The 16,087-nt window shown below is 50.1% G+C and overlaps 2 protein-coding genes and 4 non-coding genes across 9 annotated transcripts; 2 read left to right on the plus strand and 4 right to left on the minus strand.

Moving 5' to 3' along the window:
* Positions 1–1,870: 1,870 nt before the first annotated feature.
* Positions 1,871–4,605, minus strand: LOC132085652 (zinc finger protein CKR1-like). Of its 4 annotated transcripts, none has more exons than XM_059491111.1 (3): positions 4,455–4,605; positions 3,903–4,038; positions 1,871–3,303 (listed from the first exon to the last, which is right to left on the minus strand). In XM_059491111.1, exons 2-3 carry the CDS (start codon positions 3,988–3,990, stop codon positions 2,006–2,008), a joined length of 1,386 nt encoding a protein of 461 aa, XP_059347094.1. In that variant the 5' UTR covers positions 3,991–4,038; positions 4,455–4,605; the 3' UTR covers positions 1,871–2,005. The 4 variants fall into 4 exon arrangements, with proteins under 4 accessions (XP_059347094.1, XP_059347092.1, XP_059347093.1 ...); XM_059491109.1 differs by having other exon boundaries at positions 1,871–3,306; XM_059491110.1 differs by having other exon boundaries at positions 4,459–4,589.
* A 2,894-nt stretch (positions 4,606–7,499) lies between these two features.
* Positions 7,500–12,334, plus strand: IL4I1 (interleukin 4 induced 1). The gene is made up of 7 exons (XM_059490988.1): positions 7,500–7,512; positions 9,049–9,263; positions 9,792–9,904; positions 10,080–10,281; positions 10,627–10,695; positions 10,882–11,015; positions 11,208–12,334. Exons 1-7 carry the CDS (start codon positions 7,500–7,502, stop codon positions 12,169–12,171), a joined length of 1,710 nt encoding a protein of 569 aa, XP_059346971.1. The 3' UTR covers positions 12,172–12,334.
* An 826-nt stretch (positions 12,335–13,160) lies between these two features.
* On the minus strand, positions 13,161–13,234 carry TRNAN-GUU (transfer RNA asparagine (anticodon GUU)). Its single transcript has one exon. It is a non-coding gene; the product is annotated as a tRNA-Asn (tRNA).
* Positions 13,235–13,568: 334 nt separating this feature from the next.
* Positions 13,569–13,650, plus strand: TRNAL-AAG (transfer RNA leucine (anticodon AAG)). Its single transcript has one exon. It is a non-coding gene; the product is annotated as a tRNA-Leu (tRNA).
* A 598-nt stretch (positions 13,651–14,248) lies between these two features.
* On the minus strand, positions 14,249–14,320 carry TRNAP-UGG (transfer RNA proline (anticodon UGG)). The gene has a single exon. It is a non-coding gene; the product is annotated as a tRNA-Pro (tRNA).
* A 172-nt stretch (positions 14,321–14,492) lies between these two features.
* On the minus strand, positions 14,493–14,565 carry TRNAT-UGU (transfer RNA threonine (anticodon UGU)). The gene has a single exon. It is a non-coding gene; the product is annotated as a tRNA-Thr (tRNA).
* Positions 14,566–16,087: the final 1,522 nt, after the last annotated feature.

Below are 16,087 nucleotides of genomic sequence, written 5' to 3' on the forward strand. Positions count from 1 at the left end.
GGGGAACGGGAATAAATTTGGGTTAAAAATTTAATTCGGGGTCAGAGCGGAACTGCCCTCTTCCGAAATGGCGGCCTCGGCTTCAGGCAGGGCGCGAGGGAAAATGGCGGCGGCCTCGCGCTCCCCATTGCCGCCCGCGCGGCCCGGCTCAAGATGGCGCCCGCGACTTGAGGGCCTGGCCGCCATCTTGGGTGAGGGCAGCCAGGCCCTCAGGGCCCAGTCGGGGGACAAGGCCTGCGGAACGGGGGCGAGGAGAAAACGACATTTTGGCCCAGATTTGCTGTAAAATCTTGGATTGCTCACTTCAAACATTTGATTGCATAACTTCTGTCCCCAAAATTAATTTTTTGGGGTTTAGGATGGAGAACGTGATAACGGAACTCAGTCAAGCCATTCCCTTCTATGAGCTGTTCTGAGGATGTAAAATGAGGCAATAACACCAAATTTCCCAAAATGTTGCTGTGATATTTCTCAGAAGTTGCTTTTATTGTGTATCCAGGCCCTCAGAAAGGGTTTCCAAAGTGTTATTAGAGAAAAAAAATATTTCTGACCATGTCTTCTATTTATCGTTCAGCATTCACCTGCCCCCTCTGAAGACTTGTCCTGGCTGGAGGAATCTCCAGCTTTATTTTATTTTATTGATTTTATTTTATTTCCAATATTAAGCTCCTCATTCTCTTGCCACAGCTTGATTTGATTACCCTACACTGCATAGTGCTGCCTGTGGCTAAATAATAATAATAATAATAATAATAATAATAATTTTTACCCCCCGAGCAAAGTGGTTTTGTTTTTTTTAACTTCCACCCTGACTCGCAGCTCTTGCCGCCAGAGGGCCTCGGCCATTGTGCGCAGCCCTTTTCTGCCTTTTCTCCCAGCTCCTTCCCCTTTTTCCTTTTCTTTTTTTCTTTGTTTTTAATTCCTTCTTTCCTTCCTTTTGTTCTTATGTAAACAAAGAGACACATGTGTCCACGAGGTGTGGGACTCCCAGTTTATTCCTGCCCTGTGCCAGCACCTCCTGCTCATCCTGAGCATCTTCATCCCCTCCATCCCCTTCTCCCACCTGCTGGCAGCACAACACCCCTGGATTTTTGTACCAGAACCAGCCCTGATTCCCCCATCCTTCCCTGATGGAGCCAAGCGCTGTTTCCTTTGGGAACTGGCTCCTTCTCCCCCAGGTTGTCCCTTTTTTGGGGTCTCAACTGTAGCAGGTGCAAATATTCACCCATCACTGTGGGGAGACACCAGGGCAGATAAATCCCACCCTGTGCCATGGCAGAGCAGTGTCACCCACCCCAGAGCCCTTCAGGTGTCACTTGGTGTCCAAGACAAGTTTTTCCCTCAGTTGTTGCCGGAACTCAGTGCATCCCTCTGGGTGTCCAGAGCAGCCGGGACCCCTGCCAGGGGAGTCAGAGACCCTGGCACACAGCCCAGAACACCTGTGGGTTTGATTATGACCCATGGAGCAAATTACCAGCTTTGCATGAAGGCCTGAAAGCTACAGAAGTTTAAGTAATGTACTAATAAAATTATCACTAGGTGAAAAAGTAGATTTTGGGGTTTTTAGAGTAGGGGTTTTGGGGACAAGATGGAGGGACTTGGGCGTGTCCAGCCTTTCTTCTTCTTCTTCTCTACCTCCATCTTCTGCTGTGATGTTGGCACTTACAGATTGGTTTAGAATAGAAACTTGCTGTCTAACATAGGAGATAGGTATTGGAAAGTAATTGTTAACATGTTATGCGTAGTTTGTGGTATAAAGAGATAACACCGCCCCGAGGGCAGTCAGAGTGCCTCTGACTATCCTGCTGAGCAGACCTCAGCTGGGCAGGATAAAAATTTTATAGATAAGATACAATAAACAACTCTGAGACTGAGAACTGAAGAACTTCATTCTTTGAACATGTGGGCCGAAACAGAGACTTTTCATGTGTCTCAGAGCTGCAATAAACTGCAACCTCCCGAGAAGTTGTCTCTGCATCCATCACACCGAGGAGCCTCTTAGTCCTTAGGGCTCCTCGCTGCTGCGAGCTCCAGGTGTGTCCCCAGTGAGCCGTGTCCTGGCCAGGGGTGAGGGCCCCGCAGCCTTGGGGAGGTGGCTGCGGCGGTGCTTGCTGAGATGTGACCCCTGGCTGAACGCCTCGCCACACTCGGGACACTTGAACGGCTTCTCCCCGGTGTGCACGCGGCGGTGCCGTTCCAGGTGCGACGCCCAGGCGAATCCCTTCCCACAATCGTCACAGGTGTAGCTCTTGTGCTCAGTGTGGCCACGCTGGTGCACCAGGAACAGCGGCGCTTCCCCGAAGCGCTTCCCGCAGTCGCCGCACTTGTAGGGCCGCTCCGGCGAGTGTGTCTTGCGGTGCTGCAGCAGATGCGCCTTCTGCGTGAAGCGCTCCCCACAGCTGCCGCAGGGGAAGGGCCGCTCGCCGGTGTGCACGCGGCGGTGCCGCTCCAGGTGCGAGGCCCACACGAAGCCCTTCCCGCAGTCGCCGCAGCGGTGTGAGTGCTCCCGGCTGTGGCACCGCTGGTGCCGCGCCAGCGCCGGCCCCGCCCGGAACAGCTTCCCGCAGTCGCCGCAGCGCAGCGGCCTCCTGCCCAGGTGCGTGCGGCGGTGCCGCGCCAGGTCCGAGCTCTGGCTGAAGGTCTTCCCGCAGGCCGGGCAGCGGTGCGGCCGCTTGCCGGCATGGCTGCGGCGGTGCTTGGCCAGGTGCGAGCCCTGGCTGAACGCCTCGCCGCACTCGGCACACCCAAAAGGCTTCTCGCCGGTGTGCACGCGGCGGTGCCGCTCCAGGTGCGAGGCCCACACGAAGCCCTTCCCGCAGTCGCCGCACTTGTGGGGTTTGTCAGCGGCGTGGCCGCGGCCGTGGGCCGCCAGCTCGGCGGCGTCAGCGAAGCGCTTCCCGCAGTCACCGCACTTGTGCGGGCGGTCGCCGGTGGCGTGGGTGCGGCGGTGCTGCCGCAGGTGCGAGCTCTGGCTGTAGGTCTCGCCGCACTCGGGGCAGCCGAAGGGCCGCTCGCCCGTGTGCACCCGCAGGTGCCGCTCCAGGTGCGAGGCCCACGGGAAGCTCTTCCCACAGTCAGCGCAGCCAAACGGCCGCTCCCGGCACGGTCCTTGTCCACGCGGGGGTTTGGCATGGCCGAGTTTGGGGAGCGTGGTGGGTTTGAGGGGCACGGCTTTGTCTGGGCGCTTCGCTTTGCGCCGGTGGGAGCCCAGGGGCTTCTCCCGCTCCAGGGTGCGGGATGAGTGCCCAGCACTGCTATCTGGTGCTCCTCTCTCCACTGCTTTTTCACTCACCAGCCCCTGAGCTGCTGGGAAAAGGGAGAAATAGGATTAAAAATAAAGGAGCAACAACAGGATTGTCCTTAAAATGTTCGCTTTTTCACTCATCAGCCCCTGAGCTGCTGGGAAAAGGGAGAAGCAGGAAAAGGTGAAAGCGTGAGGGAGGTGAAATAATGGTAGCAGCACCAGGATTCTCCTTAAAACTGTCGCTTTTTCACTCATCAGCCCCTGAGCAGCTGGGAAAAGGGAGGAAGAAAAGGGGAGGGCGTGGCCCGGATTGGAGCAGGGTAGGATTAAAAACAATAGAGCAACAACAAGATTCCCCCTAAAAATCTTGTTCTCCCAAGGAGGAGGAAGACAGATCCAACATCCAGCTGATCCCAGTTTGAACTGGAAATGTGGAGATGCCAAGGGGCACTCCAGTCCCAGAATTTTCAATTTAAATTAGGAGAGATCAATAACATTTTTCTGAAGAAAAATAATTAAGGAGAGGGCTGGGGCTTGGGGAAATCCCCCTGGAAACTCGCCCAGATCCTTCAGCCCCTCTTCCCAAACTGCTTTGCTTGAAGCAAAGGAAGGACAGGGGGACATACAACAAGGAAAGAGATTTTTGGGGGGTCCTTACCCAGGGACATGAGGGTCTCGTAGCTCTCGTGCATCACATCGAGGTACAGAGCCTTCTGCCGCGGATCCAGCAGCACCCACGGCTCCATGGCAGAGGAAACAACGCACGTTCCTCCCTCGGGGCTCCCCAAAATCCCCTGCAGGGAGGAGAAACCCCTTGAAATCGAGGAATTCCCCCCCACACACACAGACAGTGCCTCCCGCTCGAGGTTTCACCCTTTTCGTGCAGTCTCCTCCGGGAATGCCGGGTTTTCACAGCCCCTGCATCCAGGACTAATCCTGAGCAGGAGAGTCCTGCTTTGCCCCCGCCGTTCTGGCAGATCCCATCCCGCAGCATCCTCCTCTTCCTCCCGGCTCTCCGCTCCCCGGGAATCAGCGGCGGGGCGCTGGGGGCTGCATCCAGGAGCATCCCCGCCCCTGCGGAGCCCAGGCCTCCCTCTCCATCCTGCCTGTCCCTTGTCCCCTCCCCAAAGGAGCCAGGAACAGCCCCCGCTGCCGTCTCCAGCCCCGCTGGGAGCCGACCCGCATCCCTGTCCCTCCTTCTCCCCGTTACCTGCCTTCGTCCCCGGCTTCCGCGGGGTTTTTCCGCGTCAAAAGCGTCCTCCGTTCCCAGGCAGGGAGGGGGCGATGCCCAGAGCCCTCCTTGCACCCCAGAGCCTCCCCCGGCAGGACACAATGGAGGCGATGCCGAGCGCGGCTCCGGAAGGCCGAGCGGGTATCCGGGAGGGAGAGACGAGAGGCTGAGCAGCAGCTCCGCTCAGCCAGAGCCCTCTAGAGGTAACGCCATCCCAAACCCATCCCCAAACCTCCTGGAAACCCTTTGGAACCGCGGGAACGCGCGGGAGCGATGCCCCCCTGCCCCCCCTGCTCCTGCCCTTTCCCCCGCCTTGTCCCCCCGGGTTGGTACCCAGAGGGTTTGGGGAAGCTCCGCCGGGAAAATTGGGATGGCAGAAGCAGGGATGGATCGTTTGTTGGGAAGGGTTTTGCTGGGATCCCCCCCCGCCCAGGTGAGAAAAGGGACTCTGCTGGTTCCCCTCTCTCAGCAGGCAGGAAGAAATTCCTGTTTTCCACATGGAAAAATAGCCCTAATGGTGTTTTCCTGGTGAAAATAAGTGTTTTTTCTCCCCTCAAAACTCCAGGTGAGCTGGTTATCACCACCCCACGAATAAAAACTCCTCCCTGGGAGGAGGAGTTCATTTCTTGCATTCATTTCTTTCATTATGCCCCCAGTCCCAGAAGTGTTGCGTGCGACAGGTGTATCCAGGGAATCCTCTGGCCAAGCAGGAAATGATGGACAAGTAAATGCTTTGAAAGCACATCTTTCCTCACCAGGACCTGCCCAGGGCTCTCCAACCTGTGCCTGCCGGCCCAGAGACTCATTAGGGCTAATTACCTCATTAATAAATCCACACGGGGTTTTCCCTCCTGGTGCTTTACATAATCTCAGTCCCTTTTCATCTCCACAGGGAAACGCTCCCAGGAGAGCAGCCTCTACCATTCCAGGTGCCCTCCAACACGCTCATGATGCCCCACACAACATGTGGAATGAAACCCCACTTTTTTTTTCTTTTTTCTTTTTTTTTCCCCAACTTTAAAACCAGGCAAGAGCGATTTGGAAAGAAATCCCCATCCCTTCTCCCACCCTCTGATTCCCTGCCTCGTGATGCAACCGGTGCCAGGCTGCAACTCACCTTCCCGTAACCTTCAGGGAATCAGCAGATGCCAGCAGGAAGATGGGAGGGACAACTTTTGCAACTGGTGGATTGTTGATGCCCAGAAAATTATGATGTCCCCATCACTGAGGTTGATCCCAAAGCAGCTTGCTGGGGCACACGTTAATCCAGGTTTTATTAGGGCAATCTGAAATCAGCTGCCTTCACTCCAAACTCTCTGCCTTTCCTGGAAATATGCATCTGGGCCAGTTTCACTGTGTAATTCCCAAATCTCTCAGGATTTGTTTTTCCAGGTGTGGTTTTGGAAGTTGGAGTTGACACCCCACGGAGGAACAACCAGCAAACCATAAATCATAAATCATAAAACATAAAGCCAGACCCCAACCCAAAAAATGATACTTTTACTTTTTTCCAATGCAGCTGGTGGATTTTCTTAAATAGTGACATGCTCCAAGACAAAAAAAAATCAAGAAAAACCTTCAGTCCTTCAGTTTTTCTCAGAAGAAAACTTCCCAAAAATGTTTGTCACTCAATTTTAACCAAGACAGCACAGGAAGGAGTCAAGAAACCATCAAGGACCCCAAAAACATCCTGTGACTCACAGGACTGCATCGTTCCATCGTGAACCTCCCCACCCTGGGGGATGTACCACCTGAATCAGAGCACACACAGTCTCGAACACATGTAATCTCGTAATATAATGACTTGGGACACCAAGTAATTAATAAAACTCCAAACATCACTTCAACAGCCCTGAAACTACTGCTTAACCAGACTGTGACCACCACCCTGCCTCAAAGGGGCCAGGCTATGCTCTCACTGTGTGGTTTTAAGCCAATTTTCTGTATTCGTTGCATTTGTTGTGATTTTTCTATTAAATTGCAACTATGACTTAAAATCTCTCACGAGGGATTTGTGTGGGGTTGATTTCCCCTGCTGGTTTGCCTTCAAACCAGCACAACCAAGACCATGGCATTGGGAATCCTGCAGGAACCACAAGAATACCCCCACGCACCACCAAAGAGCAAAATTCTGGGCAAAACCCTCCAAAATGCTCCCTAAATTTTGTTTGACTGAATGTTCCTTCATCCTGAGATGTTTTATGATCATATGTAGTGAAATCCCACAGTTTTGTGGTGATTGGACAGGATAAAATATGGTGGGAGCTCCAAGCAGGAGCTCTCGGTCCAAGAACAAAGAGATGGTTCCTCAGATGAGTTTATGGTGCTTTGGCACTATATTCTGGAAAAACACTGGTCTCATTTCTAGGAAAAATACTGAGTTTTTGCCATTTCAGTGAAGTTCTGGGTGATCTTTAAAGTCTCCTTCCCACTCAAACAATTCGTCACCTCCTCTGTTATAATGGAGGCAAGATCAAGCCAAAACTGCCAACACCTAAGAGCATCCAGCAGATGAATTTTCCCCAAAAATGCTCGTTTTCACCCCTGAAATCATATTTTGAAAGTCTCCCCAGGGTTCAGAAAGCTGCCCCTGATGGCTGAACAGATTTCAGCAGTCTTTGTGCAATACCAGGAAAAAAACCCCAAACCCAATTGTTCCCTTCTGGGAAATTGCTGCCTCTGGAGGAGCAGGGTGCGGCCACAGTGTCTGGGCAAACATGGTACACCCCAAAGCATGCACTGGACAGCTGACTTTGCTCCAGTGACTAAAGGAGGGCAAAAAAAAAAAAAAAAAAAAAAAAAAAAAAAAAAAAAAAAAAAAAAAAATCCAGCAGAGGAAATTGACTCTGCTTAATTTCTGGTTCCCCTTCTGATGACAAATTACACTTCACTCCCTTCCGGGTTGCACTGATTGGCAGAGGGTTTTTTGGAAGCACCAGGTTGCTTCTTTTTTTTTTTCCCTCTTAAGCTGGGGTATAAAATGAATTGCAATCTCAGCAGAGGCTTCATCTTCCTCCTGGAGCGATGACTGGGACTGGTGAGTGATTCCTCCCCTCAAATCCTGAGATCTCAGTGGGCTTTTTCCTGGACTTCTTTCATCTTTGCTGTCTGGGTTTGGTGTTTGGGTTCCATCTCTTTGCCAGGTCTCCCTTTTCCCAGCTGGGCTGTTCCATGGTCACCTGGAGGTCCAGGCACCTTCCCAAAAAAAATCTCCTTTTGGGAAGGTGGAGATGCTGCACGTCTTCCCAAAAAAAAACACCTGATGGAAGGTGGAGATGCTCCACATCTTCCCAAAAGACCACCTGATGGAGGTGACACCTCCAAGAGCTGGTCCCAGGATATTTGCTCTGATCTCCAAACAGGATCTCCCAAATGGTCCATAGGTTTTTTTCCAGGTCAATCCAACCTTATCCCACTGTTAACAGGATTTCTGGAGCTCTGGAGCAAACTCTTCCTAAATCTTTTTCACACTAGTGGTTGGTGTCTTGATCAGCTTGAGGGGCTGTTGAAACACCTGCCTCAGATGTTGGATGATAAAGGCTCCAAGGTGGATTCCTGGCAGATCCACCCCAGTTCTGGGGCTACTCCAGAAAAAAAAAAAAAACAAAAAAAAAAAAACCCCACAATTCCCAGGCATTTTCAAGCAGTAAAAATTACCCAAAGTAGTGTTTCCAAAGCTTTTTTTGTTTTTCCCTGGAAGAAGATTGGCAGCATTTAGGAGAAGGAAAAGAAAATGAAAGTTGCTCTTTATTATTTTGAAAAACAGAAACCAAAACTAGGAAAATCCCAAGGCAGAGGGCAGAGGAGGGAACAGGGGACAGGAGGGTACAGAGTTTGGTTCTCAGCCCAAATTTTCTTCCACTGGGAAAATGTTAAATAACCTTGTGTCTGTTCTGGTGGAAATGGTAATTTTGGGTCTGTTTGCTGCTCCCTGTGGGCATCTCAAAGACACAGTAATTTTAAAGGAGAGGATTTTAAATTGGGAAGGATTTTTAAAAGGAGGGGATTTTAAAGGAGAGTAAAATTCTCTAAAATGAAGTAGAAAAAATTTAATTAGGGAATTTTAAAGAAGATAAATCCCATCTCTTTTCATCCCTCCAATTCATCCACCTTTCTGTGAAATTTTATCTCCAGCTCTCCTGTCTGTGCAAGTCCCCATCAGATCCATTTGCCCAATCCTGTCTTTTCCCTCCACCCTTCACATAAAAACTCCCCAAATTACCCAGGTATGGGAAAGGTCACTGGTGACAACGAGATGCCTCGGTTCTTTCACATGAGTGACACTAATTACTGTTCTTGAAAGCTTTGGGTCTTATTCTAAGAAGGTCAGAGTCATTCTGGGAACTCACCACAACAGCTGTACAGATATGGAGAACCAAAAAATCATCTATGGGCTGATTTTTCCTAGAAAATGGGAATCATCCTCACTGACACCTCCTGACACCTTCCACGGTGGACCTGCTCCAGCCAGGAGTTTCACAACCACCCCAGTTCCTCTTTTTAGGTCTTGGATGCCAACGCAGTTTGTGCCAACACCACATTCTTGCCTTCCCTCGTCTTCTTCCCTCCCCAGCTCTTTTCCAGATCCTCCTGCTGGCGGGTCTGCTGAGCGCCCAGCGGTTCCCGTGCTTTCCCGAGTATTGTCTCCACGACCAGGACTACGAGGAGCTGCTGCAGATCGCCCGGGATGGGCTGGAGCCCGCGGCCCGCCCGGCGCACGTGGTCGTGGTGGGCGCTGGGATCGGCGGGCTGACGGCGGCCAAGCTGCTCCGCGACGCCGGGCACGAGGTGGGGAATCCCGCACGGGTCTCCCAGGCTTGTTTCCCTCCTCTGAAAGCCTTCCAGGGAAAAGGAAATGCAGTGGTCCAACCCCTGAAGGAAGGGAAGGAGATTTGTCCCCGATAATTTCCCCTATTGGTTGGTTCCTGTGAATCAAACGAGTCCTTTAAGTTCTGTCTTTAGGGCAGCGGAAATTCCAGGGGTTTCCAAACCATCCCAAGGCACCTGTGAGTCTCAAAGAGGGTTTGCAAGGCACGTGGGGACAGATTGGTGCTGATTTCAGAGCCCCAAAACCCTGAACCACCACAAGAACCTTCTCACCAGAGCTGGTGTCTAAATGCAGCCCAGGAATTGGGAAATGAGAAACTACCCCGTAGGCAGAGACGTCTTGGCCAGCAGAGAAGGGTTTGGATCTACAGGTGCTTCATTTGCCACCTGAAGGGGATCTGTCCCACCCTCTGGACCTGGTTTTGAGGGAGTTTCACTTCAAACAAGCCATTTCCCAAACACTTCCAGCCTCCATGCAACTTTTTCTAGGTCACCATTCTGGAAAGGAGCAGCTGGGTCGGGGGGCGGATCCGGACGTACCGGCCCGAGGGACAGGACTGGTACGTGGAGCTGGGAGCCATGCGCCTGCCAGGCAAGCACAGGTGAGGGCGTGTCCAACCCGTGGCCAGGTGAGGGACCAGCCCAGTCTGGGGGAAAAATCATCCCCAGTGCTTCCCCGGGGTTCAGGATTTGTGCCAAGGGGACAAAATGTTCTGGTGGCAGAGCTGGGGGGTTGGTGGCTGGATTTTGGCACCATCACTCCACCCTTTTTTCCAGGCTGGTCCGCGAATTCATCCGCCAGTTCAACCTGAAGCTGAACCCTTTCATCCAGAGGGACAACAACACCTGGTACTTCCTGAAGGGTGCTCGGGTCAGGGCTGAGGAGGTCAACAGGAACCCTGATGTCCTGAATTACACGGTGAAGCCGTCGGAGAGGGGCAAGAGCCCCGTCCAGCTCTACCGGGAGGTCCTGAGCAAGGTATAAGGTTTTCCTGTGGTGTCCCCTTGCCTGAACAATGAGATGAGTTGGAGAAAACTTGGCCATAAATTGGGAAAGAACAGGGTCCTTTTGGGGGTCAGAAGTAGAGAGGCTCAGAAACAAGGACAGATGGTTGCAAAACCCCTCTTTGTCCATATGAAATCCCTTGGAAGGAGTCCACCAGGACTTGGATGAGCAGAAAATGCCACACCGAGGCACAGCTGCTTGAAACTTGATGTACAGAAGCTGCAAGGGTTACCAAACCCTGAAATCCTGAGAGAATTTTGGGCAGCACTTTTGGAAATGGATCCTTTTCCAATTAATACATCAATGTTTCTTCTCCAGGCTTTTAAGAAGTTCCAGACCACTGATTGCAGGAAATATCTGGCTCAACACGACTCCTTCTCCACCAAGGTAATGGGCTTGGACTCGAGGATAAATTTAATACCAGTTCTTGATAATTAACCTGCTCACTCTAATCCCTTCCTCTGTCACCTTTTGGATCTGCTTATAAAAGGCTGAGAAAGGGGCCAGCACAGCTCCAGTGGAGCCCTAGCTGAGGTAACAACCTGTGTCTCTCTCTTCTCCTGGGATCTCCAGGAATATTTGACCAAGGTCGGGGGGCTGAGCCGAGGAGCTGTTGAGATGATCGGTGACTTGCTGAACGAAGACTCGGGGTTTTACCTGTCTTTCCTCGCCTCCCTGTGGGACTTTGACATCTTCTCTGAGGAGACGTGAGTGCTGTCCCTGCAGCCCAACCCCATCCCCACAACAGAAAATGTCAGAGTGATCCCAAACAGGAGCCACTCGCAGCTCAATCTGACCCCCAAGCTCTGCTGGTGTCTCCAGAGGAGCTCAGGTTTTTATTTTTACACTCCCTAAACCCTCCGTCCTTCCCACACCTCCCACTTCTCCTCCCCTTCCAGTTTTGATGAAATCACCGGAGGGTTTGACCAGCTGCCCAAAGCCTTCCACAAGGCGCTGCCCAACATCATCCGATTCAACTGCACTGTGGAGAAGATCATGAGGAAGGGCGACAAAGTCCGAGTGTTCTACCGCGCTCCAGACACGCTGTCCCCCACCATCATCACTGCAGATTACGTCCTTGTCACTTCCAGCGCCAAAGCCACCAGGCACATCCAGTTCCTGCCGCCGCTGTCCCCTGCCAAGGCCCACGCCCTGCGCTCCATCAACTATGCCAGCAGCACCAAAATCATCCTGGCCTGCTCCGAGAGGTTCTGGGAGAAGGACGGGATCCGCGGGGGGTACTCGGTCACCGACCGCCCCTCCCGCTTCATCTACTACCCCAGCCACAACTTCTCCAGCGGCGTGGGCGTCATCCTGGCCTCCTACACCTGGAACAACGATGCCGAGTTCTTCCTGCCCCTCACCGACGAGAAGTGCCTGGACGTGGTGCTGCAAGACCTGGCGGACATCCACCAGGTGAGCAAGGAGTACCTGCAGTACACCTGCGACCAGCACGTGATCCAGAAGTGGCAGCTGGACCAGCACGCCCTGGGCGCTTTTGCTGCCTTCACGCCGTACCAGTTCGTGGATTACTCGCAGGCCTTGTTCACCCACGAGGGCCGGGTGCACTTCGCCGGGGAGCACGCGGCACAGCCGCACGCCTGGATCGACACGGCCATGAAATCGGCCATCAGGGCCGCCAGCAACATCCACCATGACAGCGGTGAGGCCGGGATGGACACGGCCATGAAATCGGCCATCAGGGCCACCAGCAACACCCACCATGACAGCGGTGAGGTTGGGATGGACATGGCCATGAAATCGGCCATCAGGGCCACCAGCAACACCCACCACGACAGCGGCGAGGCCACGGCGGCAGGTGGCGAGAGGCTGGGGAGAATCCCACAGAGGGAAGAGCTCTGAGCCGTCCTTTGGCAGTGTGAATATTTTTGATTTATTAAAAATTACGGATATTGGTCTAGTTCTGATATCCAAGTGTGACAGACAAGCGTGCCAAGATAACTCCCAAATTCACACTGCAATTTACAGGTGATTACAGAATCCTTTTATCTATACAAGTATTAATTTACAGGTGATTACAGAGCTCTTTTATCTGTACAAGTATTGAATAAACAAAATACAAATACACATTCATAACTTTGGTACATCCCATTCCCAGTATGGATATTGATCTAGTACCGATATCCAAAAACTCTCTGACAGTTTAGAGTTAGAAAGTGTATGTTTATTGTGAGATAACTCCCAAATACACAGCACAATTTACAGGTGATACCAGAGTCCTTTTAGCTATACAAGTATTGAATACCCAAAATAAAAATACATATTCATAATTAGGTATATCCCATTCCCAATACGGATATTGATCTAAGTAATTAACTGCTAAGTAATTAACCATTCCCCACAGCACCATCCCAGTCTCTTCTGCCTAAATTTTGGCCAACGCCAAGGTGATCCAAGTATATCAAATGAATTATCCAGAATTTTCAAAGCAAATGCAAGGTTTGGCTGGAGTTTCTCCGCTCACCAGTAATTGTCCTAAATTCCGTAGCCTTGGAAACTCCATCTGTGCTGCAGGTGGGATTTTTTGGTCCTCAAGCTCAGAACGGAGCCAAACTCCATGTGCAGCACCCACTGCAATGGGAAAATCAGAGTTCAAAAGGTGAAAGGTGGCAAAAAGATGAAACAGAAGAGTTTGGGCTGCTTGGTTTGTGAATTTCCCTGGAATTTGGGAATTCAGAGATGCTGCTCCAAGGTGAAAGGAGCAAACTCGCAGGACACAGTTTAAACAGAGCCCCGAGGCCACGGTGAGGGGAGGGCTCGGGACAATTAAAGCTCATTAAGGGCTCGCTAATGGCAGACCGCGAGGAGGGAAAGGAAAAAGAGCCCCACTACGTCCCTGGGTGGGCTCGAACCACCAACCTTTCGGTTAACAGCCGAACGCGCTAACCGATTGCGCCACAGAGACCTGAAAGCCAGTTCCGAAATACACGATAATGCCAGAAAAGTCAAAGAGAACCAAGAGTAAGCTGGAAGAATAGGAAAATTGGAAAAAAGTCAAATTTCATCAGATTTTACCGAATTAGAGCAGTGGGGATGAGGATGGGGATTGGGAATGGGATGGAGTTTAAAGACGAAGATTAGGATGAGGAGATGAGGATGAGGGTGAAGAGATGAGGACGAGGAGGATGAGGATGGAATTAAAACAGCAGCGAGGATCAGATGAAGATGGGAATAGCCTGAAAGATGAAGATGAGGAGGAAGACATGGAGATGGTGAAAGCTCGCAAGAGGCCACGCGGAGGTAGCGTGGCCGAGCGGTCTAAGGCGCTGGATTAAGGCTCCAGTCTCTTCGGGGGCGTGGGTTCGAATCCCACCGCTGCCAGTAACCTTTTTTTCCGCCTTATTGTCTCATTTTCCTTTCTCCTTTTCCTTCACGCGGGAAACTGGGATTTAAAATCCCAACAAAAGAACCCCCCAATACAGTAATAAAAACACACGCACAGAAAAAAAATCTCAAACCGACAGCAAGAATTGTACAAAAATCGCCAAAGCAAATCAAACTGAAAAAACCACAAACGCACACACCCAAAACAGTTTAAAACCGCACCAAAAAAGTCAAACTCACAACAAAAAACTCACCAAGAAAACCCCACAACGAAAGAAAACAAACAAAAAAACCCACAAATAAGTCCCAAACAAAAAAAACCCAACAGGCACAAAAAAATCAAGCCTACAACAAAAAACATTTTAAAAACATTTTTTAAAAAAGGAAAAAAAAAAGCCAACCGAAAAAAACCAACCACACAAACAAGAAACCCCAAAGCAAGGAAAAAAAGGACACAAAAGGTTTTGGACACAAAGCCAAAAATCAAAATACACACACGCGCACACACAAAAGAAAATTAAAAGAGAAAACAAACAAAAATAAAAAGGAAAGATAAAAGGGAAAACGGAAAGAAATAAGTGGAAAAATACACACTGGGCTCGTCCGGGATTTGAACCCGGGACCTCTCGCACCCAAAGCGAGAATCATACCCCTAGACCAACGAGCCGCCCTGGTAAGCAGCCCCTAAGCCTAGCTCCTGTCCCTAAACGAGCCCAGCCTTGTCATTCCCAGGATTTGTCTTCAGTCCTCCTGTACCTGCTCCTGATCCCAGAGCGAGGATAAAAGTGATAAAACTTTCAGCGGGGAAAAAAAAGCCAACACCAGGGGAAAAAAAACCCAGGCCCCAGCGAGATTTGAACTCGCGACCCCTGGTTTACAAGACCAGTGCTCTAACCCCTGAGCTATGGAGCCAACGCGCGGCTTTGTTTTCACTGGGTCCTCCATGGGGGAGTGCCCAAACCGTCTAGAATGGTCCCAAATTCCCGAAATTTCCCAAATTTCCTCCTTCCCCGCAAAATTCCCCCTGCAGGATTTCCCCCGTTACTTGCCGGACACGAGGGCGAGGAGTAGGCGGGCCAGGAAAGAACCAGCCCTGGGGCATAATTCAGCCGGGAATTGCCAAAATTTGGGTTCAGCCCTTGGCAGCTCCAGTTTTGTTTGTTTTTACAGGGATTTTGGCCGGTGTCCAGCCAGTGGAATAACCCCGGTGCTGACACCTGTTCGTCTCCTCCAAGAGTGTCCAAAGGCAAAGGTCAGCTGGTTTTATCTTTTTTTTTTTCCCTAATTTGGAGGATTTAAAGATATTTGGTTTGTGCTTAACAAATGTGGAACAAAACCCCAAAAAAATTACATATAAAAATATATATATGAATTCCATTATATTATTTATATTGTATTGTATTATATAATTTTTATATATGCCTTCACCCCAACACATAATACATATATATATTATGATACATAGTTATACAAATATATTTTTAATACCTTTTTTATTTCTTTCCTTTTTTTATATTATATTATGTTATTTTTATTTTAAATAACATATTTTAAAATGTTTTATTTCCCAAACATGGGCTAAGAATAATGCGGGCAGTTCCAAACCAAATCAAACACAATTTCAACAACAGAAATTTGAATCTCAGGTGGGAACCAAGCCAACAGCTGAAAATTTTAGAAATTTCTGGTTTTTCCCATCTCAAACCACCCAGGAAATGTCCTGATCAAATAAAGCTTCCTCCCATTTGCCCCAAGTGTCTAATTTCTAAAACGATTTTTTTTTTTTAAAGGCTCCAGATTTGACCAACCCATACCCTTTACCAAGACTTCAGGCAACAAGACACTGATTATTATTTTTTTAAGGCTGCTTTTTTTTCTTTTTCTTTTTTTTTTTTTTTTTGGCAAAACCAGAGGGGATGAAGCAAATGCGAGTTCAGCATCAGCTCCTTGGCAGAGACCGAGGGTTTCCAGGGGAAAAAAAAAAAAAACACAAATAATGAGGATAAACAGGTGATTTTGCTGAGAACCTGAGGGCACACAAGATTGAGCACCTAAATCCATGCAAGGCGTGAGATCCACGAGGAAAATTTTGTGAACGTCCTGTCCACGGAAAAGCCTCAGCACGGGAGCACCAGAAGGACAAATGTGGGTCTTGCTCAGGTCCAGGAGGACAAACATCACTAAAAAAAACCCAAAAAAAGCACCTTTTAACCTTTTCCAGAGGAGCTGTGGGTGGAAAACCAGGGAGAGCAGACAAAGCCACACAGGCTCCTCCACAGTGGTGGACAGTGGTCACCTGAGGCTGCTCAGACAATTCTCACAACACCCAAAAAACAGCTTTTGGGGGAAAATTATTTCCCCGGGTGGGAGAAGGAACCAGGAAATTTCTGACTGGATTTTTTTTTAATTTCTGTTTGTCTCTGTGGTTGTTGAC

This window comes from Ammospiza nelsoni, chromosome 31, assembly GCF_027579445.1.
Source record: "Ammospiza nelsoni isolate bAmmNel1 chromosome 31, bAmmNel1.pri, whole genome shotgun sequence".
Classification (NCBI taxonomy): domain Eukaryota; kingdom Metazoa; phylum Chordata; class Aves; order Passeriformes; family Passerellidae; genus Ammospiza; species Ammospiza nelsoni.

Coding starts and splice junctions, on each gene's coding strand:
- LOC132085652 (XM_059491109.1), bottom strand. CDS start 3,990: ATGGAGCCGTGGGTGCTGCTGGATCCGCGGCAGAAGGCTCTGTACCTC. Junction 3,307..3,902: donor CGAGACCCTCATGTCCCTGG/GTAAGGACCCCC, acceptor CCCTTTTCCCAG/CAGCTCAGGGGCTGGTGAGT.
- IL4I1 (XM_059490988.1), top strand. Junction 9,905..10,079: donor CGCCTGCCAGGCAAGCACAG/GTGAGGGCGTGT, acceptor CCTTTTTTCCAG/GCTGGTCCGCGAATTCATCC. Junction 10,282..10,626: donor ACCGGGAGGTCCTGAGCAAG/GTATAAGGTTTT, acceptor TTTCTTCTCCAG/GCTTTTAAGAAGTTCCAGAC.